This window comes from Fringilla coelebs (assembly GCF_963513975.1).
Source record: "Fringilla coelebs genome assembly, chromosome: 5".
NCBI lineage: Eukaryota > Metazoa > Chordata > Aves > Passeriformes > Fringillidae > Fringilla > Fringilla coelebs.
The window spans coordinates 67,568,526-67,592,063 of record NC_140033.1 but is presented as its reverse complement, the minus strand read 5'-3'; the positions used below and the strand labels follow the sequence as shown (position 1 = coordinate 67,592,063).

The 23,538-nt window shown below is 41.7% G+C and overlaps 1 protein-coding gene across 9 annotated transcripts in view; it reads right to left on the bottom strand.

The window, feature by feature from the left end:
• Positions 1 to 2,831: 2,831 nt before the first annotated feature.
• ERC1 (ELKS/RAB6-interacting/CAST family member 1) overlaps positions 2,832 to 23,538 on the bottom strand; it is a 274,434-nt gene continuing 253,727 nt past the window's right edge. For 7 of the 9 annotated variants that reach the window (XM_084206748.1, XM_084206754.1, XM_084206752.1 and 4 more), the window contains 2 exons: positions 16,844 to 17,032; positions 2,832 to 5,528 (listed from right to left, as the gene is read on the bottom strand). In XM_084206748.1, coding sequence (XP_084062874.1) covers positions 5,391 to 5,528; positions 16,844 to 17,032 — 327 coding nt within the window. In that variant the 3' untranslated portion in view covers positions 2,832 to 5,390. Of the gene's footprint in view, positions 5,529 to 16,843; positions 17,033 to 23,538 lie in introns of those variants that run through there. The other 2 variants (XM_084206756.1, XM_084206757.1) reach the window with 1 other exon arrangement.

Sequence of the window (23,538 nt, the reverse complement as noted above, 5' to 3'; positions counted from 1 at the left end):
AGATTTGGCCAGAGCGTTTGGCCCATTCATATCAGTGGTTCCCATCTTAGGGGACATCTGGTGTTGATAACTGTTACCAGAAAAGATTGACTTGCAAAATACTGTTTCATTCTGCCCATTTCTGTCTTACACATGTACAGTATAAACCTGGGAAAGCAGGAATTTATACAGGGTTTGTAACATTTCCTAAGAGGCCAAGCTGCCTTGGACCTCAAAAGCCTGTGAAAGGCAACTGGTTATAATTATAAGCCCACAAATCCTTTTCCGTACAATCCCGAGAGGAGGAGTCATGGCTTTGTTGCTTCTTTACTTGAATTCCTTTTAATGAAATTTATTTTTATATATTTTTAAAAACACATCTTTTTCAGTTCTACTACTATCTTTTGTTTCAAACCGACAATAGACACACATTGTTGGTAACTGCCCCAGCCTTAGGACCACACAGACAATATCGACAAGCAGAAAACAAAACAGGAAAAAAACACCCCTGAAAAAGTCAGGGGAGATACTGATGACAGGGTTACAGCACTCACCACACACACTGAAAAAAGTCAGGATTTCTGAGTTTATGCTTTTGACACTAAAAAGTTTTGAAACAGTTTTTCTCTTTTTTTTTGTTTGTTTTAAAAATAGTCAGCGGATACAGCCATTTTGTTCAGAAGGATCTGCTGTTGCGTAAGGTTCCTTCCATTTATGTGAAAAAAACAATTAAAAACATCGTTTTGTTTTTAAAAAACCCCTGACACTCCTCTTCCTCACCATGCAGATGAAAGGGGTCAGCAGAGTTGGCCTTGCCAGGCACGATGCCCCCGATGCCCCGTGCCCGGCCCTCCCACCCCGCCGGCTCCGCTGGGGCAGTGTTGGTTTTCCACAGCTTTCCACGGCCTCTCCAAATCCCTCTTCCAGGGGAGGTTGAGCTGAGGAGAAGCTTCCTTTCAGTATCAGATGCCTTGGTTGTACTCTTTCCCTTTAGCATTTCACTGGAGTCATTTCAGGGACATATTATGCGTTATTGAACGTAATGACATTTTTGCTTTAAAATCGCATCGGTGCATGACTCCACACCCTCTGTAAAGACCCCTGCAGTGGCAGCAATTGGCAATGAGTACAGGAGGGGGGACTCAACCCTGCCAACCCTCATCAGATGTAAAAATTTCCCAACAAATTGAGCACTAGCAGCAGAACGGATGGGAATTACAGGGCGAATGAAAAGAGGTGCCCCTTTGCTTCAACAACCAGGGTTATCTCTACAAGACTGATGACATTTATGCTCCCTTGTGCAAATTTCAGAGCCCTGAAGTACCAGGAAGTTTCCGAGAGAAGGCATTTCCCAGCCGTGCAACGAGAAACGGCGCACGCGGTTCCGCGCATCACGTCGGACCTTCGCCTTCCGTCCCCAGGACTTGGCAAAAACTGGATATTCCAAAGAAGGTTTGGCATTTTCTGGAGTGAAAGCTGGTTAAAGGCAGTCAAAACGAGAGAAAATACTTAGAGAAGCTTAGAGCTTCGTCTGGGAGCATGCCAGGTAATTCTTCTTCCAATGGCGAACAGTGCTCATGTCCTCACCCTGCAATTTTAGTGTTGTGTTCTTTTAGTGTTTTACATGAGGTTGGATTCAGAGGAAAATATGGACTTGGACTTGTGGATATCATGAACAAGTGTGGTTGCAGTGTCAGCTTTTACAGTGTATGTGGGGCTTCAGAGGCTTCAGTTATTTTTAAGCCCAAACCCTGCCAAAATGACCTACTTAATTTTCTACGAACAGCTCCTTGAGTCCTTACATCTCTCAGTTTCTCTGCAAATGACAGCTCAGAAGAAATAATATTAAAGCAGTTAAAACTTTCACTGCTCCTGTAGCAAATGGAACCTCATTCAACAGGAGAAGAATAAGCAAACTTCCCCAGGGTCCCTGGGAAGGGCCCCTGATTTCCTAGAGCTGCTGCACTGCAGGACCACTGTGGTAGGAAACTGTCTGCATCTGCCTGGCTGCTGACACTTGGGAATAAGATCTTAAAAGAGCAGCAGTGGGTTAGGCAACTGGATGAGCATTGCAGGGTATGCCACATATGGCCCTTCTCCCATGTGCCTCATATGCAATTCCATGATGGGTTATGGGAATAAAATCCCTTTGTTGCCTTAAGGCCAACGGTGTGGCACTCCATCTGAGTGAAAAGGAAAAGCTTTCAGTGGTCACATTCAGCGTTAAATTGTGGCCAGCAGTACCTCCCAAACACCAAAGTTCCTGAAGCTATTATCAGGATCTCTACTGACACAGGATCAGAGAGGTTACCTGGAATAATTCACTAGAGATCAAGTAGGATCAAGACTGTTCCTAAATGAGATGTGCTCCCTCCCTGAAAGCACTTTGCAGAGGTCTAAGATCAATCTTTAAGATGGGAAGCCTGCAAGACCTAGGAGATAACAGTGGTTAAGGAGAAAAATCACCAGGGCCCAACAATCCAGATGGAAGGAAGAGCAGGTGTGTGGCTGGCAGATAAAGGACCAAATGGCCAGTGTGAAAACCAGCCAGGCTTGACAAATCCTCCCTGGGAAGAGGCCAGGAGATGTGTAAACAGTGAGCTTCAGCCGGCTGCTGATGCACAGATCCTGCACACGCTGCCCTGACAGCACCAGGCCTTTGGCTGGGGCACTTTGGACAACAGAAATGCAGCCACAAGCTGAGTTAGAGATGCTGAAGAAGCGGCAGCAGCACTTCCCTGCGATGTGTAGGCAATGCAGTAAAGCCAGGGAATTGAAATACCAGCCTGAAGTGATCACCCCTCGCCCCCATCCCCTCCCCCTGCCCCTGCCTCCAGCAGAAACACTATCAAGGAACATCTCAGTAAGAGGTTTACAAGCAGGAGCCATTTGAACCATCAATAAGGGAAATTCCACAGCTTCTCACAGAGGAAGGATTGTTTTACAGCAGGGAACCAGGGCAGCTGCAGATTTGACCATATAAGTTAATGAGAGAGTCAGGAGGGGCGGCGGTGGCCGATGATGCCGGGCTGATGGCTCTGATGCTTTTACAGGCAGCATTAAATTCCTTGAGTGAGTAATTAGGGGTGATGAAGAAAATGCAAGAGGAAAGATTTCGAAACAACAGCTCCTATCGAAAGGTGCTGACTCAAAGCACGGGCCCAAGGGGTGGCTCTGGGATGAGGCAGGGCCCAGCAGTGGTACAGTCACTGTCTGCTGCCCTTCCGGCATCCCCCCTTCCACACACCCAGCTTCCCACTGCTCCCCTCACACACCACACACACACAAAAAAAAAGTTTCAGACACAGGCTGCTATTACAGGAAGAACCAAAGTTAGTTCTCCTGATTGAAAAGCACTGGCAATTCCAAAGCTGGAAAAGGAGTGATTTGCTTCTTCTTTTGAGACTTCTTCCTAGACACCCTGGCTATGAATGCAGCTCCTTCTGCTGAATTATCACAGTAGGATCAATGGGGATGGGATTTATTTTAAATTACCTAGTTTTCAAGAGGGTCTACAGGTACTTAAGGTTTCAGTTTTGCCCAATTTTCACTGCTTGTTTGGGAAAAAACTACAGGGTACATCTTTCCTTACTCAAACTTTTGCTGATCTCCTTTCTGTTGGAAGCAACTGGTCACTTCTAAAGATAAAAACAAGGTGTGAAAGACCTACAGGTGAGCTGTGCTGTGGATCCAACAGATGTAAGAAATGCAGCTTTCTTGAAAAGGCCTGGGACATTTTCCTTAGCAAAACAGCTAAGTGATTAAACTCAACATGTAGTAAGCTGTATGGAATTAAACTGTAGGCGCTGAATGGGAGGTTTACTGAGAAGATTCATAATTAGCTATTAACTAGAAACCCAAGATACCTTCCACTGCTGTGTTATTTGGTCTCCTTCTGCCTTCCCCTCACTCTCTGAAGTCAGATGAGCTAGCCAAAGGGAGCAGCTCCTTTAAGGAGCACATGGGGACACGTTACAGGGCTCTGTCCTGCAGATGCCCCCAGACACACATAACCACTGTCAGCCCAGGAAAAAATGTGTCTGCCCATTAATGCATAGTCCAAGAATGAACACCCAGGTCCTACTCAAAAAACAGGATTTCTGACTGCAGACAAACTGATCTGGGACTTCAGGTCATATTTCCTATCAGCAGGAGCTGTAACGAGTGTCAAAGGTGGATGGGAATAAAACTAAGGCCTCTCATATACACAGAAGAATTGCACTGGTTTAAGTAAAGCTGTGATTTTACACCTATCTACTCAGCTGGGTGCCAACTCCAGCAGAGATGCTCCTCTTCATAAGGGTTATTGCTCTGAACTCAAACTCGTTCCTCCTCAGTGTAAGCTAAACCAAAATAAATTAAATTATAATTATAGTAAGAAATATGCTACTGGTTTACCTAACTTAGCTTTAAAATTATACTTTTAAGCTAAATGATGCAAATTTCCCATTTACAGAATGCTTAAGACTATTCTGATGACAGTCAGTGTTCACAAAGTCATAGCCTGAAAAACTGGACAAACTGTACAAGGTAAAGCTGGGAACTGACCTGTTGACCACACCTGCTCGAAGATAGAGAGCTCTCTATAAAGTAAGAACATAGGAGACACAGACCTATGATGAGAAACCTCATCTAAAAGCCCCCAAAAATCAAAAGATGAAAACAGTTACCTCAAAAAATGGCCCACCTAGCAATTCAGAGTCAGACCAGTGAACAATAAAATTCCAAGTTAAGTAAACAGAAAGTACCAGTATGCCTACCTTTTCACCCAGCTGCTAGATGAAATGACTAACAGGAGCAAGGAGGGAAACTTTCCTTTCCTCACTCTGCTATTTAAGAAGTTAAGGAGCATTGAGTCAGGCAGCAAGATCTGAGCTAGCTGATGCTGGCCAGCCATGAGCCAAAATCAGAGCACACTCAGGTTTGGTTTTAGCACTATGAAATTCAGGCTTTCATCTTTCATGAAAATAAAAAACGGGAAGGAGGAAAGAAGACAAGAAGGAAAAAGCAATATATTAATGAAAGGTGAGGGCTACTCTTCTGCAACCTCATGGAGAGCTAGAGCTGCTTGTGTTCAGTGGATCCCCTCCTCTTTGCTCAGTAGACTTGGAAGAGCTCTGCTTAGCTGTATCCGAAAGTCACCACCAACAAAGTCAATGGGGAATTGGATTCTAAAGCAGAAAGGCAGTGAGAAGATGAATATAAAAATGGCAGATTAATCATAGACTGGAAGAACCTAGGGAGGATGTACTTTTTAGAAGGGTTTGGTTTTTTTTTTCCTTTGTTTTCTTTGTCAAAGGTGCACCAGAAGTTTCTCTTCCATGTTCTTTCCCATTGCTCTCCACTCCCATGGCTCCGTGGGCTGCCTGGCTTGGCCACTGGTGTGCTGCTCCGTGGGCTGGTGGCCGAGGTCACGAGGACTCCTCGAGGGCGTTGACGACCTGCTCCAGGATGTCGGGGCAGTGATCCGCGATCTGCTGCAGGATGGCGTTGGCAAACTCCTGCAGCTCCACGCTCTCCCTCTCCCCCTTCTCCAGCTCCTTGTGCAGCTGCAAGGACACACAGAGACACGGTCAGCCCCTGCTCTGAAGTGAGCTCGCTGTGTGACAGCCCTGCCCAGCAGGCTCAGCCACGCCACCAGTTTGGGAAGGGAGCTAACAGAGGTGATGTGGCATTCACATTCTCTGAAAAATCCCTTCGCCCTGGGTTTTTCTCCTGGGAAGCTGAGAAGCCTCAGAGAAAAATGAAAACAATAATTATCTGATTTGCTTCTTCTGTGTTTTGCTTATGTGGAATGTGTTTGGAGACTGTTCACCCACAGGTGATTGTTCCATTGGATTCTGGTGTGAGTTGTTTTCACTCTTTGCCCAAGCACTGCCAAGCTGTGTCAGGACTCTGGAGGGACTCACGAGTTTTCATTATTATCTTTTTAGCATTCTGTAAGTATCTTTTCTGTATTCTTTAGTATGGTTTAGTTTAGTATTCTTAAATATAATATAGTATCATAAAATAATAAATTAGCCTTCTGAGAACATGGAGTGAGTGTCATCATTCCTTCCTTTGGCTGGGGGAAATGCAAATACAACAAGGTGACACATGCTGGGCACTTCCAGCACCTGCATCTCTCCTTGGTGACCCCCTCACCTGGAACTGAATGCTCTCTATCCTCTTTTTTTTACTTTTTCATTCTACAGGACCAGGTTTGTCACCTTTCCAGTAGAGATCATGTCCACATGACTTAACTACTCCTGACTACATTGTTCTATGATAAGTATAAGAAAAACTTCCTCTGTAGAATGTTTCTCTGAAGGCAACCATATTCCAGGAGCAATACAACAACTTGCTAGTGTATTGTTTTAAATAGTTTGACTTTTATTCATGAACAATGGGATGTTTCGTAGGTCATTAGTTGAGAATTATTCCTGATCTGAAATCAACAGGAATGTCACATAATTATACATAATGCCCCCAAAGTTATCCAGAATTCTTTTTTTCCCAAGGAATTACTAAATTTCAGAAACTCTCTTTCCTGACTCAGGCAGAAGATGACTACACACAATTGCAGTGGAACATACACGATTTTTGTTTACTAACTCTGCATTTCCTGTTGGGTCATTCCTTCTTCAGATCCCTATAATTGGCTCAGAACAGGACACAGAATTTCAAACTTTATATTATTCACTCTGTCTACAGTTTATAAACAGTTTCTTCAACAAGTGGAGTCCCAAACCATGTCACACAACATATGCAAACACAGCTTTTAGCTCTGAGCCTAATGCCATTGCCAGATTTAGGGTCCCACAGAGTCCTAATAAAGAGCAGGAAACATCTGCCTTCAGTAACCTGGCTCAGCTGCCCAGCAATTGATAAAGTCCATGCTGGCCTGTGAACTGAGCCAAATCCCAAGGAAGGCTGTAATTTGTGCAAGCATTTTAGGGATTACTGTACTCACAGAGGTCTAAGGACCTCAGAGAACAAGGAGAAGCAGCATCCCTTACTAGGTCAGATGATATGGACAGACAGACTGGATCAGCTTTCAAGCAGACAGCCCTGCCCTGTGCTATACACCAAAAAAGCTCTTTTATTTGTTTAGGGATAGGATTTTCTTCTAATGAAGTATATTCCCTATGAAGATAAGACAAGCATACATGTAGCAGGTACATACACTTAAGATGGATTCTGAAGCTTATTTCCAGCTTCTGAAGCCAAAGTTCTTTGTCACTTTGAGCTGCTGTGAGCAACCATCTTATTTGAACCTTCTTTTAAATTTTGTATGGTTTAAAAAATTTTAATATTATCTGTCAGCTCTGTAACATTTCTTATTTCTAACTGATTAGTATTTTTATTGGAACTCTACTGTGTTAATACAAGACATGAAAGAATGTCAAACTGGCATTTTTCATGCCTGAAGGGATAACTGTTCATCAGTACACAAATTTGTTGATCTGTGTTTGGCACTTCTGTAACACTGCTCAATGCAGGTTTTAAAAAGGGAGAACTATCAGGCAGCAGCACAGCAGGGATCATTTTACAACTTAAAGAGCACAATGCAGTGGCAAAGGTTAGATTTCTACAATTAAAATTCTAATCAGATACAACAGCACGTCTCTGTTTAGTGATGGTATCAAGCAAAGCACAGCAGATTGTTTCTGCAAGAAACACTGCTTTAAAACAAACAGCCTAAGAACGACTATGGAATAAATAAAAATCCTTTTTAAGAAAGTTATAGTGCAGGCTTCTGTAGACAAAAGTGTGAGAAAGGAAATTAAAAGGGCAAGCTTGCTACACTGTTCCCTTTACTAGGCAGGGTAGCATACAGTAAATTATTGGGGCTTTGCAGGCTGAATGTTAGTTTAATCTGTTCTTATGTGCTTTGTTCCTACTGGCTGCTGCACTCACAGAACAGCCATAGGAACCCAAGAGGGGCTCCTGCCAAGAATCACAATGCAAAGGCAACCTGATCCTGCTCTGTGGAGTGACATGAGCTGGGAATGGGGAAAAGGGAGGGAGGGGAGCACTCTAGGCTCAGGCAGGGCTCTGGGGGAGGAAGGGGGGGCTCAGAGTAACCCACAATGGCTCAGGAATGGCAGGCTGTGGATGGGTGATCAGCCTGGCCCCAGCAGCCTGCAGAGTCAGGAACTTACAATGGATGGAAAGGTCCAGTCAGCAAAGCAGGACTGAGAGAGTCAGAACAAGCAGCCAGGAGTGGTGCTGGATGTTAAAAGCCAGGGGACTGGGATTCAGGGACTGCTTCTGAGTCTGGGGTTGTAAGCCTGGTGAGATCCCAGGTGGCCCCAGGTACAGCAGCCTGCAAACCACCCCAGGCCTGCTGCAGTCCTGGGAATGCTCTGAGCCTACAACTCTGAGACAGGGCAGCCTTGTGCCTTCTTGGGACAGCACAAAGATTGCATGGTGCCATCCATCAGAAGGATGGGAGGCCATGGAGTTGGGAGAGAGCAAGTAACAGGAGAAACAGCCAGCGTTATCATTCTCCTTTTCTTATCTGGCACCTGTAAGAGTCCTGAGCTCTCAGTCCGCAGCAGGAGAACCAGGAGAGGGCAGTGTTAACAGGGAAAGCAGGAGTCCTGCACTACCTCCAACTGCCCAGCCAGCACCCCCTCTTCCTGGCCTTTCAGCCAAATCCTCCAGGTGAAGCTCCAGGAAAGGACAAAGCAATTAAATCAATGAAATATAAAAGCACCTGCAAGAGACTGAACTTCAAAACTGAAAGAGGGTTGGTGGACAAAGGAGAATCCTGCAGGATGTTGTCTTCAGTGGGGCAATACTGCAACATCAGTGAAGTCTCATGCTCTACTAGTCAGCATTTATGTATTTATAAGATGCCTTATAAAATCAAGATAAGCCCAACAAAAGAAGCTGATGCCAAAACTAATAAATCAAATGCAACCAAACAAAAGCAACCAACTCAACCAGAGGAAGAAAATATTTCCAAGAAGAGCATTTTTGACCATCAAGAGCCCAAAAGGAGATGGCTCTGAATGCTGAAGGCCAGCAACAATACTTTACAAATTAACACAGACAGAAAGTCTACACAGCTGGCTGGCAGATGTCTGTGATGAAACAACTTTGGAAAAATAGCAATGATAGCCTTGAGTTGAGCTTGCTAGCTTCAGAACAGCTAGATTTAATAATGTGATTCCTGCTCCAACAAAGACATCTTAATTGACTCTATGGCTGGTGGCAGCACTTCTGGAGCAGGGACATCATCTCCATTGACGTCACTGCTCTGGGCAGCGGCTGGGAGCAGCGCACGTCAGCCCTCCTTCCACCAAGGGGAACATCCAGTTCCCAGTGGCATAACTGGATTCACCTGGATGTTTCAAAGTCCAAATTTTAGGGAAGCTTCTCTGAAAGTATTAATATCTGCTCCTGGTTTCCAAGATTTTTTTCTTGTGAATGCAAGCTGACATAGTGTTATCCTCCCGCTCCCTTTTTTCTATGGAAATAAAGAAATGTGAACAATCCTTTTTTGTTGGGATTTCCAGTTGAGGATATGGGGAGATTCACATACTTGCCTCAAAGAAATGACCAAAAATGAGAAGGCAAAGTCAGATATGTTTTTTGTCCAATTGATGACAAGTAAGAATAGACAGATCAGAAAGGAAAGGACAGCAAGGACCCCAGAAGTGCTTAATAGTATTTATCTTTGGACAGAACAACAGAAATGGCCTTCAGCATCTCAGGGGAAAGAAAGCTTGCAGATAATCTGCAATAGATTCAGACACTTTTCAGCACTGCTGCCTTCCTTCCTGTGTTTAGAGCAAGTCACGATAGGAATAATTTTCCATTTATAGTTAAACTGCATCACTGGAAAAAAATCCCTAACAATTCACCATGAATTTAGCTTCTCTGTTCCAAGATATTTCAGAACTTACTTAAAGATTAGTAGACATTCAGAGTCATATGAATGATTCATAAGAAGATAACTTCATGGTAAAGAAACAGGATGCTATGGTTTTATATGCAAACTGGGTGAATTGTGCTGCTGCTCTGTAGAACCTTCTTGGCCTCTGCTTCTCCCATAATGCAAACAAGGCATAATTAAGCTAAGATTCTTTAAAACTTATTTATACTCCCTCCCCAGTGTGATTTTTGCCTCATTAACAATTCCACAGAAACACTGATGAAAAAGGGCAAACACAGATAAACTGGTAACTCATCTTGGGCTATGGACAGTAAACCTGAATACAGAATATGAAGATTTTGTAGAGCAGCACAAAAAGAAAGTTAGTGGAGAACTTCTCTAAGGATACAATACCAGGATATAAAATTATGTTTCTCCAAAGTCAAGTGTTTCTGGACTGGGTTATGGTTAGTCTGAAAAATACATTTAGAGCTTAAAGTAGAGACAAGTAAGCACCAATAAGAAATAACAATCATTTAATCTAAACCTTTGTTTTGTCTCCAGTTAAACTTCACTGTAGCTCAGGCAAACAGTCAAGAGCTTTTACACCTACCCAGACAAACCAGTGTAAATACAAGTGTTTGATGCAGTGAGAGCTAATTACATACAAACCTTTATTTCTCAACTATGTACCTATAAAAGAGCCCAAAGAAAGGGTTATGAGTATGGAAAACCAGTCTGACAAATTAAAAAAAAAAAAAAGAAGAAAAATTTTTAATGTAAACCCTTAAACATTTCTGCTCTATCTGGAAATTTGGGGTTTATGTTAGCTCTTCCAAAATACTTAAAAAACATGCATTTAAAAATTAAAGTAAGATTTCAAATGAAACAGTCTTGTCTTTTTAAATAATATCTACAAGACACATTGCCATTTTTATTTGTACACGGAATTACTAATTTTAATTAAAATATATCCTATCCATCATTAACATGAACTATTCCTAACTTGAAAAGAGACAAAGCCAAGCAGAATGCACAGAAGTATCTCAGCATCAGGAGATGTTGCACAAAGCTGTCACAAGGACCACGGTGTCTGAGCAAGGGCCAGAGTAACAGAATTTACTACTGAGAGCAAAACATGAGGAGAGGTGAGCTGGCCTTGAGAAAACAAGGGAACAAGAACACCTTCTGCTTGCAGGGACTGCTTCTAATGAGAACACTCTTGTTTTCTGACACACCCCACACACACACAGAACTCTTGATGATGTCCTGAAATCAGTGTTTTTTCCTTTTATATCTCTTTTCCAGCTTGGAGTTGTTAATGTTCCTGATTGATAGCATGTATTGTAATTAATATTAGCAATTTCATGGACAAATAAAAATGAATGATGTCATGGTGTTATGGACATGGCTAACTCACAGATAACACTTGTGATTTTAGCCAGTATTTAAGAACTATGACACTGTTCTCATCCTCACCAGACCATTAAATATAAAAGTTTCAAATACTTTAAAATGTAACCATTTTAGAGAATTCCCATATCCATTGCTCTCTCAACCAAACTCAGGAAATAGATTTGCACATGAAGAAGGATATAAATTGTTGCAATTATTACTTCTAATTTCTAACAGAGACCAGAAGTGGACTGTTTAACTTTAAAATATATTATGCATTCCCATAAGATTACAAATTAAAAATAAATGACATAAATCAAGTGGGGGAAAGATAACAAGCTAACAGAAGAGCAGTCAGAGAAGGAAGACAAGGGTAAACTCTGAAGTAACAGAGTAATTTAGAATGACTAAATGCAAATCACAGCAGAGTAATTTCTTTACAGAAACTAAGTAAGTTGAGTAATTCCTCACAGATGACACAGAAGAACACAAGTAGAATCTGACCAAAAAAGTACACAGGATGTTTATAAAATGACTATTTGTACTTTAGAGTAAAGTTTATCCCACTTGCAATATTGTTTGTATACAAATCAAAATATGTGTTGAATATTTTCGGGATTTATCAATCAAATCTGCAGTTTTAAAATGAAATTTGACAGCTACAGGTATGAGGTCTGCTGTCCTTTTGTACAAAAAGCTTACCATTGCTCTGTGGAGGCTGAAATGTGAATTAAATGCAAGGTAAATGTTGCTCCCTGGAACCAAGCCATGCCTCTTTAGCTGACACAGCAGGTTGTGACTGCTACAGTGAAGTGACATTATCACCTTTTTCCTTCCTCTGCTTTGGGCAGCTGAGCAGAAAAGGCATTCCTGATTTCTTGGGAGAGGATTAGTAAGCAGGAATCCCTACAAGGTCTGTGCTTGGCTGAAGCTGGTGCTCAGGGAAAGGGAAGAAAACCTTCCTGCACAACAAAGGCTCTTGGATGAGCATTAAGATTTTTCAGGAGTGCCTTTCTCTGTAACTCTCAGCAAAGCAGCCACAGCTGCAACACCTGGAGTGGGGTGAGACAATCCCACAGCAGGTGACTTCTGAGAGAGCCTCTGGTGGAAATGTACCTGCCCAGGTCTCCAAGACTGCTGCTGCTGCCCAGGTCACAATGCAAATGCTGCCAGAAACACCTCTGGAGGAGGAGAGGATGAGTGTGCAGGGAACAAACTGGTGCTTCAGGGCCAGCAGAAGCTGGCAGGACCCCCAGCAGCCTGAGGAAGCCAGGACATGCTGGACATGGCTGGAAAGAGCCTCTGATGGCAAAGAGCCAGGGGGAAAAATGCCTCCTACTCCTAGGGTTAAGAAAATTATTGTAATTGTAAAGAACTTCTGTTGGAAGAATTATTTTTCCCAATTATCAGTGTAGGACCTATTGAAAATAAGAAATTCTCTGTAATACAAGGTTCTGCACATTTACAGCTGGATTTGAGGTGCTAAGAAACATTGCTGATAGTCCTTAAGCTATTAACAAACCTAATACTGCTGCCTGCTTCTAGTATCTGGTTGCTCTGGTTTTTTGGCTCTTTTTACTTTGTCACACTGCTGCCTCTCACCCCCAGTGCAGTGCACCACCTCTGACACACTGAAGTGAGGATTTTCAGCAAATTCCAGTTTCTACTCCATTCTTCTTCTTTTTTTTCTTTTTTTTTGTACAGATAAGAGCAAAACAAAACCCAAAGTATAAATAAAAGTGTGGACCATATAATTATGTTCTTAATGCCATTTCCTTTCATAAAGGACTAAAATCCCACACTTACAGGCAACTATCTGAAATGTGAAACAGAGCAGTCATTCTACAGAGCTCAAGGATATTAACATAATGATACCTCTAGGACAAAGTGAAAGAAAATATGGTATTTAATAGAAATTGCTAGGATAATGCAATTATTTATAATGAATGAATGGAATTTTTATTTCTGAGTGTCAAGACTTGGAACATTCCTCTTTTCTTCTGGTAGCTTCTGGTTTTTAATAAGAAAAGTCAAACAGGACATGAGCTGGTTGAAGGATGACAGTTCCAGAAACAGAACTGGGTAGCTTATCTGGGGACATTTGGTCAGAACTGACTCAAAGGGACATTTTCCACCACAGGAATAATTTAATGACATGGTTCTGAGCTCTACAGATCCTTTTCTGTCCACAACTTAGTCTAATATATTATTTTAGATTAGGTTTGGAGACATCATATACTCATAAGTATTGGCTCCAGTTCTTCATTACAAATGGACCAAAATTTTACTACAATAAGTCAGCCTACACAATGTCCTTGATAAAATGCCAACAAAGAATGATAGAGTATCTTGGCCCCACAGCTTGATTACAATCAATCTTCCCCAGGGATGTGGTCACAGCCCCAAGTCTGACAGAGTTCAAGAAGTGTTTGGATAATGCTCTGAGGCACCTGTTGTGATTCCTGGGAATGTCTTGTGCAGGGATCAGAGTTGGATTCAATGATCCTTGTGGGTCCTTTCCAACCCAGCACATTCTGTAATCAGCTAAAGTCACTGAGCACTATCACTGAACTTAATGGTAGTGTTGAGACACTATTATGGATAAGAGGCACCAATTACCAGTCAGACTTTGAGACTACAAAATTATTTATGTGGCAACAAATTCCCCTTAGATCCATGGTGTTGATGCTGGCAGATATTTTTCCAACAGCTATTTGTACACTGTGGTTCACTGAGGGTGCACTAGAAGAGTGAGAAGGTTAAATCTACCTCATACACCAGTTGTATCCACCAAAAGAAGGCACAGAAAACTCCTACTGTATGTACCTGAACCTCCCAGCAGGGATGAAAGACCTACCAAGTATATTGGTTATGATGAAACATAGCAAACCAACCTTTGTCAATAAAAGTTTCAGCAGATGGAAGTAACAGCTCCAAAACCAGCAGTATGAAAATGAATTCTTAAGTATTTATAAAAAAACCTCAAAGCAACCAAACCAAACTAGGTAATCTCATTGGTGAGAAGTGGCTATGTTGCCATCATCCTTAAATATTATTGGTGTTGGTTAAATGTATCCTCCCTAATCACGTTAGCACTTCTTAACATTCAAGGGGATTAATTTTTTCCCACTGAGGCTTGTAAAGCATTATCTACAGAAGATCATATTAGAAGGGACAGGAGTGAATTTAATGCACTGGATTTGAGGTAATTTATAAAACTCATTAAAATTCCAAAGATGCAAAATGGGTATTCTGTGATGGGCTTCTGCAAATCTGGAGAACTGATTCCCACCCCTCATGGGAATACTTTAGGCACAAAGGAAACTCTGCAGCTAGAAACAGAAAAGCTCCATGGCTTAAATGAAAAGTCTGCTTTGTAAATTGAAATATATCATTAGTTTGTGTTTTGCAACTGAAGCTTCTTAAATACCATCTGAGTGAGTATGGGAAAGCAGAAGAGACAGCCACATTTTATTTTAGCTGACATTATTTATGCTTGGGAATTGTGAATGGAGAAGTAACTTTAAACAACTGTGGTGACAGCAGTGCAGAATTCAGACAATAATGTGAGAGGATAGAAAAAGAATTCTTTTCTCTTTCCAGAACAACTTAGGTAATTCCCTTTTCTCACAATTTCTCACAGTGCTTTCTTTACTGTGTAACCCGTAAATGTTGCTCATGGACTAACAAGTTTTAATAGGAAATACTATTTTTGAGCTTACTGTTCAGAAGAATTTGACAAAGAAAGCTTTTCCTATTTTCTTTACCCACAGCTCTTGATAGCAAATAGCAAACACCAACTATCCCTACAGATCCTGATTATATATGAAGACCACCACAGCTATAATTAATGAGGCAATTTATTTCAGTGATATCCCAACTTTGCCCATATCCACTCTCCTTTTCAGAGGTGCCTCCCACACATGCTTACAGGTTTTGTCACCCACTGCTTCATCCCAATCTGACAGACAAGGTGGTTCAAAATAATATGCCTCATGTTTTGATTTATACCATAGGAGCTGTCAGGCTTTAATAGAGGAGGATGGCATGCATTAAACTGAAGAGATTTTAATCCTGTATCAGTGATTACAGAAGCCAGGAGGCTCTGAAGGGAAAAGGAATGTGTCACACCTATAGAAGCAAATGTAGATATGGAGGGAGGCACACAGCACATGCTGAATCAGTGAAAGGATGAAGACAGGAACAGAAGGAGAGCATGACTGTTGTGTACCACTCTGCCCTGTTACAGGCATATTTATCTCCAGAGGTCTGCTCTTTCTGAATTTTCAAACATGCTTCTAGTGGCTTCCTGCAATTTCATTGCTCTCTCCAATTTCTGAATCAAAATTCAGTCTTGAGTCGAGAGTTCAAGGAAATTAGTTTTAAAATCACAAAGGAAGAAAACCAAAGGTGAAGTGCTCAAGACAGACTCAATGTATGTTCACTGACCCACAAATCCCCTTTCAACTGTACAGGCCTTACACTAGATTGTGTGCACATTGGATAGAGTTTGTTAAAAACATATAAAAGTGAATAGTTAAAGACTTGGCATAGTAATCCAAAGCTGGGGTTAAAAAGACAAAACGAGTCACATTTAGTTCAGGTACAAGAGAACAGTGAAGTTAAGAAAATTGAAAAGAGAAACAGGAATGAGTCAGGAAAAAAGTTGTAGGGAATGGTGAATTATAGTCCAGAAACAAGAGATAAAAAACTGCCAATGAAAGGATTAAGGAAGGCAAGACATTACCAGAACTGGGTGAAAGGAAGATTATTTCAGTAGATGACTTATAACTAGATTGACAGCCTCTTGTGGAGACATCATCTGACAAACTCTTATTAAACCCTTTCAGTTCTGTATTCCATAACTCATGGAAATATACAGTTGGGTTTCTGAAGTCACAGGCGTGTGTATATAAGCATGGCTATATCACATCCAGCACACTGCTCCAATCTTGATTCAATGCAATCCAAATTAGTTATCCAGTTCCCATAAAACGTATCTGAAGAGCCATTTCTCAATTTTTTACAAAAATAGAGAGCTCAAGTGCATTAATGCCTACTGGGCACCCTTTGCTGTGACCTTTCACAAGAATACTGCTTCATTTTTTCTAGATGTTTTTCTAGATGTTTGAGGGCACATATTCAAGGTAAGGTAAGGTGGGTAAGCAGCAGAAATTACTGGCAGAATATTCTGTAACAGCAGGTAAGGACACTGCATTCACTTATATAAAGAGACTCATAAAAATGTGTCAATTAAAATATAAATGGTTGATATAATTCAAGTACGATTTAAGATCTTGATGACTACATTGAATTATAGAGAGCAGTTAAATTTTATAACAGTTAAAACACGCCAAAAGTGTTATCTTGCAATTTGATTTCTCATGAGTGTGGAAATGCATGGCCCCAAGTACAGATAAAAGAGCAGATGAAATTCCATAACAAATAATAAACAGCAATGATTAAAAAAATTATTGACTCCTTTTTATCAGCTGAAGAGCTGCTAAAAGCTACCTGCTTTCACCACATTTTGGAGCAGCACATCAGTACAGCCTCAATCAGCAAGCTCGTGTCCTTGCTCAGAGCTGGAGCCCACAAACTCACCTGCTCCTGGGTCATCTTGTGCAGCTCCTTCTCCCAGGCTGCCTGGTCATCGTCCAGGTGGTAGGAGGCAGGCGGGGTGAGCCCACGCAGGATCAGGGGGTCGCGCTCGTGGCACAGGGCTGTCAGATGGCCGATGTACAACTTCAACTTGCTGCGGTTCTGGTCAAGTTCTAAGAGGGGCTGAATTATCTGAAAGAAGAGAGCAGAGACAGTGAGAACAGCCTGAGACCCAAGCAGTGATGAAGGCAAAGATCAGCCTCTAAGTTACAATCTTGTCCAGCTTTACAGTGGAAGAAACCTGAACAGTCTTTCCCTTGCACTCCTGGTCCATAATGCACCAACCATCTCGAAAGAAACCAAGGACACTGGCATTGCATTTGCATTTTCCCCAGATGAAGGAAGGAATGATGAATCTGACTCCATGTTCTCAGAAGGCTAATTTATTATTTTATGATACTATATTAAATAAAAGAATACTATACTAAACTATACAGAAAGGACACTTACAGAATGCTAAAAAGATAATAATGAAAACTCATGACTCTTTCCAGAGCCTCGACACAGCTTGGCCCTGATTGGCCAAAGAGTGAAAACACACCAGAAATCCAATGAAACAATGAACTGTTGGTAAACAATCTCCAAACACATTCCACATAAGCAAAACACAGGAGAAGCAAATGAGATAATTATTGTTTTCATTTTTCTCTGAGGCTTCTCAGCTTCCCAGGAGAAAAATCCAGAGTGAAGGGATTTTTCAGAAAATATGAATGTGATAAACAGCCTGACCCATGCAGTGATGAAGGCAAAGATCAGCCTCTAATTACAATCTTGCCCAGCTTCACAATGGAAGAAACCTGAACAGTCTTTCCCTTGTACTCCTGGTCCATAACGTACCAACCATCTAAAAAGAAACCAAGGTCACTGGGGAGAGGGTGCAATGATGACAGCTGTGTGATTAGACTGGGAAATAGTGATGATACGGGTGAAAAATGAAACAATATTAAACTGAATGCATTAACTCTACTGATTATCCAACAGTACTTCAGTTTAAATACTTAAAAAAAAAAAATTCTGATAAAAGGTGTCTGTCCACACCTTGTCCAAAAGCAATGTCAATATAGATTTTAGCTCATTTTGCCAACAAACATTTCATTGTAAATTAAGTATTCAATAAACATAAAGAGGGCCAAAACACAACAATTCTAAGATGATTGCATCTCTTCCATAGAAATTGGAGAGAGACATATCTTTGCCAGAAAGTTAAAATTTCATTTTTTATAATGCTTTAGATAGTTAAGGTATAGTCTTCCATAGTTTTGAAAAGCCAATGACTTTTATTAAACAGGCCAGACTCTATGTAACAAACTAAAAAACTGAATTCAAAGGACTTTAATAAAGCACTATTTTATTTCATTATACTTCACCCAATCTGAATATAATCATTGTTCCTCAATGCAATCCAAACTGGAGTTATCCAGTTCCCATAACAAGTATCTGAAGAGCCATTTCTCAATTTTTTACAAAAATATCGAGCTGAAATGCATAAATGCCTACTGGGCACCCTTTGCTGTGACCTTTCACAAGAGTACTGCTTCATTTTTTTGAGATGTTTATGGGCACATATTCAAAAGTGCAGTAATGCAAACCTCTAAGGTTTGCAGCTGATGAAAAATTAGGGAAGAACTGGGCTTAGGGCCTCCTTTCCATGAAATGAGGTGCTGGGCAAGGAGAGCTGGGAATCATTGCCAAAGTCCCAGCAAGTTCTACTCGTGTTCCCAGGCAGAGGCTGCACCTGCTGTTTGTTAGTGGGCTGGGGATGTCTGTTCATTAGGACACCTCTGACCCTGCTAATGAACAAGGAGGGAGATAATCTCTGAGTCAACAAAACGGTGCTGGCATTACTTTCAATGAGACTCTGGCTTCGACCCTTTTTAATAAGGCTGTCAGGGCTCACTTGTTTTGTTTCTAACGCTGTTTTACATGGATTAGTTGCTGCAGAGTGTGAGGATCTGAGAGGCATGGCTAAGCAGCTGACTAATGTCAGACCCTGGGTCCTGCTCACCAGCACATCAGGGTGCTGCCACATGCACAGGCAGCCACAGGAGAGGAGTCAGGCTGGAAACCTGCATGAGAGAGAGTCTGAGCTCACATGCTTTAGCAAAAACCTGTGCAGCCTCGGGGCAGCCTCTGTTGTATATGCAAATATAAACACACATTTGAAAATAATGCTTTGTTATATCAGGATGGCAGGAGTGGACAAGGAGGTGGGTGGAACCCTGGCTGAAGGCCAGATCCCAGAGGGTTCTAATTAGTGGTGCTGGGTCTAGCTGGAGGCTTGTCACAAGTGGTATTCTCCAAGGGTCAGTATTGTTTAATCTGTTCACCAATGACTTGGATGAAGGGGGAGATGCCTCCTCAGCAAGTTCCCTGATGACACAAAGCTGGCAGGAGTGGCCAATACCCCAGAGAGCTGTGTCCCTTCAGAGGGACCTCGACAGGTTGGAGAGATGGGCAGGGAAGAAGTGTTGGAAATTCCACAAAGGTGAGTGCAGGGTACTGCACCTGGGGAGGAACAAGCCCATGTACTGCCAAAGGCTGGGCTGACCTGCTGGGAACAAGCTGTCCATGAGCTGGCAGTGTGTCCTTGTGGCAGAGAGTATCCTGAGGTGGATGAGGAAGAGCATTTGAACAGGTCAAGGGGAGTGATCCTGCCCCTCTGCTCTGCCCTGGTGAGGCCACACCTGAGTGCTGTGTCCAGTTCTGGGCTCCTCAGGACAAAAGGGACACAGAGCTCCTGAAGAGGAGCCAGTGAAGAGCAACAAAAGTGGTGAGGGGGCAGGAGCATCTCTTACAAGGACAGGCTCAGGGAGCTGGACCTGAACAGCCTTGAGAAGGGGACCTTATCAATGCCTGAGGATCTGAAGGGAGGGTGTCAGAGGAGGCAGCCAGGTTTTTGGTGGTGCCAGGCAACAGGACAAGAGGCCATGGGGAGAAAATGATGCACAGAAGTTCCACTTGAAGATGAGGAAGAATTTCTTTCCTGTGCTGGTGACCAAGCAGTGGAACAGATTGTCCAGAGAGGGTGTGGAGTCTCCCTCACTGGGGTATTCTGGCACTGTCTGGGCAGAGTCCTGTGTCCCATGCCTGGTCCTGCTCAAGCAGGGAGGTTGGACTGATGACCCACTGTGGTCCCTTCCAGCCTGACCCAGCCTGTGATTCTGTGACTGCAAACTGCAGCAGGGCAGAATACTCTGCTGTGCTGCATACAGGGCAATAGCAAGGGACATTTCAATAGAATCAACACAGTTACATTTCACTTCCATCACCAAACAAAACTCTTTATCCATTATATCCATCAGCTTTGGTTATTTACTGAGTTTGCACTATGTACCTCGATTTCATGCAATATCTGTTACCAAGATTATGATCTGAAAATGTATTGCCTGTGCAGGTGAAAACCAGTGATGCTTCTAATTTAAAGGATGTCTTTTCCATCTTTCTCACTATTTGGTTTGCCCACAGAGGGTAAAATGATGGATAATTACATCTTAAGAAAATACTGTTCTATAAAAATGTAATAGTCAATAGTCAATATGGTAGTTACTGGACTACCATAACTAGTCCAATCAATGTAGCTGCCTTGTATTCTTTTTAGATACCACAGCCTCTTCAATATCCATCAGATGTGCAGATTCCAGTCTGAAAAGAATCGGTCTGGAAAACTTTCCTGGCTATTCTTTGTGACCAGAAACCCTCCTTGATGAAGAGAAAGCAGAGATTTTCATACAACAGCTGAATTGGACTGCTCAGGGATAAATCCCCTTTCCAAGCACATTCCTCCTGTATCCTTCCCCCTCTTACCTCGAGCTGGAAAGAGGCCAAATGAGGCGTGTGAAAGTTCTTAACCAGCAGCCCCCTAAAGCTGTTCACAGAGCAATCACTGCCCTCACTGGGGATCCATTAAAAGCTGCCAGTCAAGTAGGAAGTGCCCTTATATCTGTGTTCCTGCCCTATCTAATTGGAACTGGCCACTTAGGAGGGGGCTCTGTGCTTCCCACACTGCAGAGCTGCCCCTGCCTTATCTCAAGAGGGTGTAAGAGCATTTGCTAAGTGGAAAAGCACGGCAGGGCTGGGTTCACAACCCACATCGTGTTCTCATGCTCAGCTCAGAGCTTTCTAGGAAAACAGTGGGTAAACAGACCAAACCCAGGAATACCTTCTGAAGCAGCCCTCATTCATTAATTGCCCTGATAGGTTTAGGCCATCCTCATCAATGCATGGAATGAAGTCTGCTTAATGTACCCTCAACTTCAGAATATTGCTAATGGCCAGCTAAGTTTGACAGCACTTCACTAAAAAAGGCAATCACTACAACTCTGAGGCAGAAATGTGAAATGCCTGACAAATTTCTCATGCAAACCCAAACCAACTCAACCAACTAATAAAGATACTTGTGAACATATTCCAAATTCAACTTGAGATTTCGTACATTAAAAAAAAACCCCTTTGACTATGATAAATGCGAATCTAACTGTAGTTGTACAAGTCATTGGGGCAAAAAAGCTTCAGAATGAAATGATACTGCCTCTTCAATGGTGGTCCTACTGTTGCTGGACAATGGTCAACTGAAATATGGGTAACTGAATTTCAAGTTTTATATGCTAAGTCTCTGCTTTTAAATATCTCTATATACACAGTAGTGTCTACTGGAAATATGCAAAAAAATACATAGGTGGTTATTTGGAAAACAGCAATGTCCACAGACATCTGCAGAATAAAGAGTGAGTTTAATCAATGTGCAGTTCACCACGAACACCAGCTTTAAATTATGCCTTCTCCAGGCAGAAGGGTTAATGACCTGGCCACCTTTCTCCCTGCTAACAATCCCTTTTTCTCTGAAGGAAGCAACCACTTATTTTTTTCAGAACTAAGTACTTCACTAAATTCAGAGAATACCTTCTAAATCTCTACTTTAAAAACCTGCAGCTGCCATTTTGAAATAGTCTTACAGACACTCCTAAAATCCTGCCTGTTTTAGCAACTGCATCAGTCGACCTTGTAAAAGTGATCTCTTACACAACTTGGCTAACTCATCAGAATAATGCATCAATGTGGAGGCTGATCATGGATCAACAGCAGTTATCTTTTAAAAAAAGGGAGAAAATAACATTTTTTGATACAGCAAGGGGAATATCAAGTACCATATAGACATTTGGCACTGGCAGGACTGCTGTCATACCCCCCCATTAGCCTGACTGCCTTGTTTGCACATTTCCACTACAGACCCCTAAAGGGCAGAGTGATGCTGGTAAGTGGTCTTCATTTTACCATCAAATAATTCAGTAATTTTTCTGAACTTACCCCTGAATCTCTAATTATCTGAGAGAAAAAAAAAAAAACCTCATTGGAAGTACAGCTACATCAAGAAGAAAATAAAATAGAACTGACAAGCAATCTCAGGGGTCAAAAAACCAAAGTGAGGTAAAAATGACAGTGTTTTTGTATGAAAAGTGCTACAAAGAAGTGTAGGTGGAATAAATCTGAAAGCTTCCAAGGAATTAAGCAATTTGAGAAACAATCAAGCTTGCCAGCCTGGTCTACACACCCTGAGTGTTCATTGTAAATCCTGCACAGTACAAATAAAGAAGGAATTCTGAAAAAAATCCAAGCAGAAACCCAAAGCATCACCAAACACATCCTCAAAACTTCAGACTGGACATAACAAATATGTTTGAAAACACAGTGCAGGCAGTCCTTTATCTCCTATCAACCACATCTGCCATGTGAGTTTGGAAAATTATTTTCCAGCTTTGTTACATACAGTTGCAACTATGCTACCCAACAAAACCTACTTCCCAAACTACCACTGCACAGGAGAAGATGGAGCCAAAGATTGTGTAAGCACATATGTTTGTTAAAAAGCAATTATTTCAAAAGGACCTGACAAATCTCTATGTAACTCCCTGTACCTGGGTTTTATTATAGATATTGCCAGACAGGGATATTTTGCCTCTATAGCTAAGTATCTTATACTGGGAGATATGAAAATAAACTCAGATAGTGAGTGACACAGTCTGGAAGTATTTGCATGGCAAATTGAATTATCCCTTCTTGCTCAGACCATTTGTGTTTGTTTGGCAACAAACACAAGGGTTCAACAATAATATTGTAACCACTGAATGCAGTGGAGTTTTATGAGGCATGAATTTGGCTCAGAATGTGCAAAGCTTTCCCAAATTCAGAGCAATTTATCACTGATGTCTTCCCTTCATTATTTTAAATGGAAACAGAAGAAAGTTCTCAAAAAGACACATCTTGACCTCAGTTCAGTTCAGCTCAGTTCACAGATACACAGAGATACTTGGTTTCTTCAGAAGACCCCCACACAAAAGCTCAAGGGCAGGCTCAGTATTCTTTAGATTTGTTTTAAAGACAAAAAAAGAAAAAAAAAAGAAAAAAAAAAGGATTTAACTCTAACCTTCATAATTTTAGAACAATATACGTGAGGAGCTAAAAGAGATTCTGGCTATTTTGACAGAGCTGTCTTACTCAGTTCCTTTCTGACAGAATCAATTAGGAAATCATTTTTATATAGCAAATGATTTTTGAAATTTTTATACACCATGAACAAATCCCATGGATTAATGATTTCCAGAGTTCACCCTCTTCACCTTGGGAAAAATCCAGACCAGAAA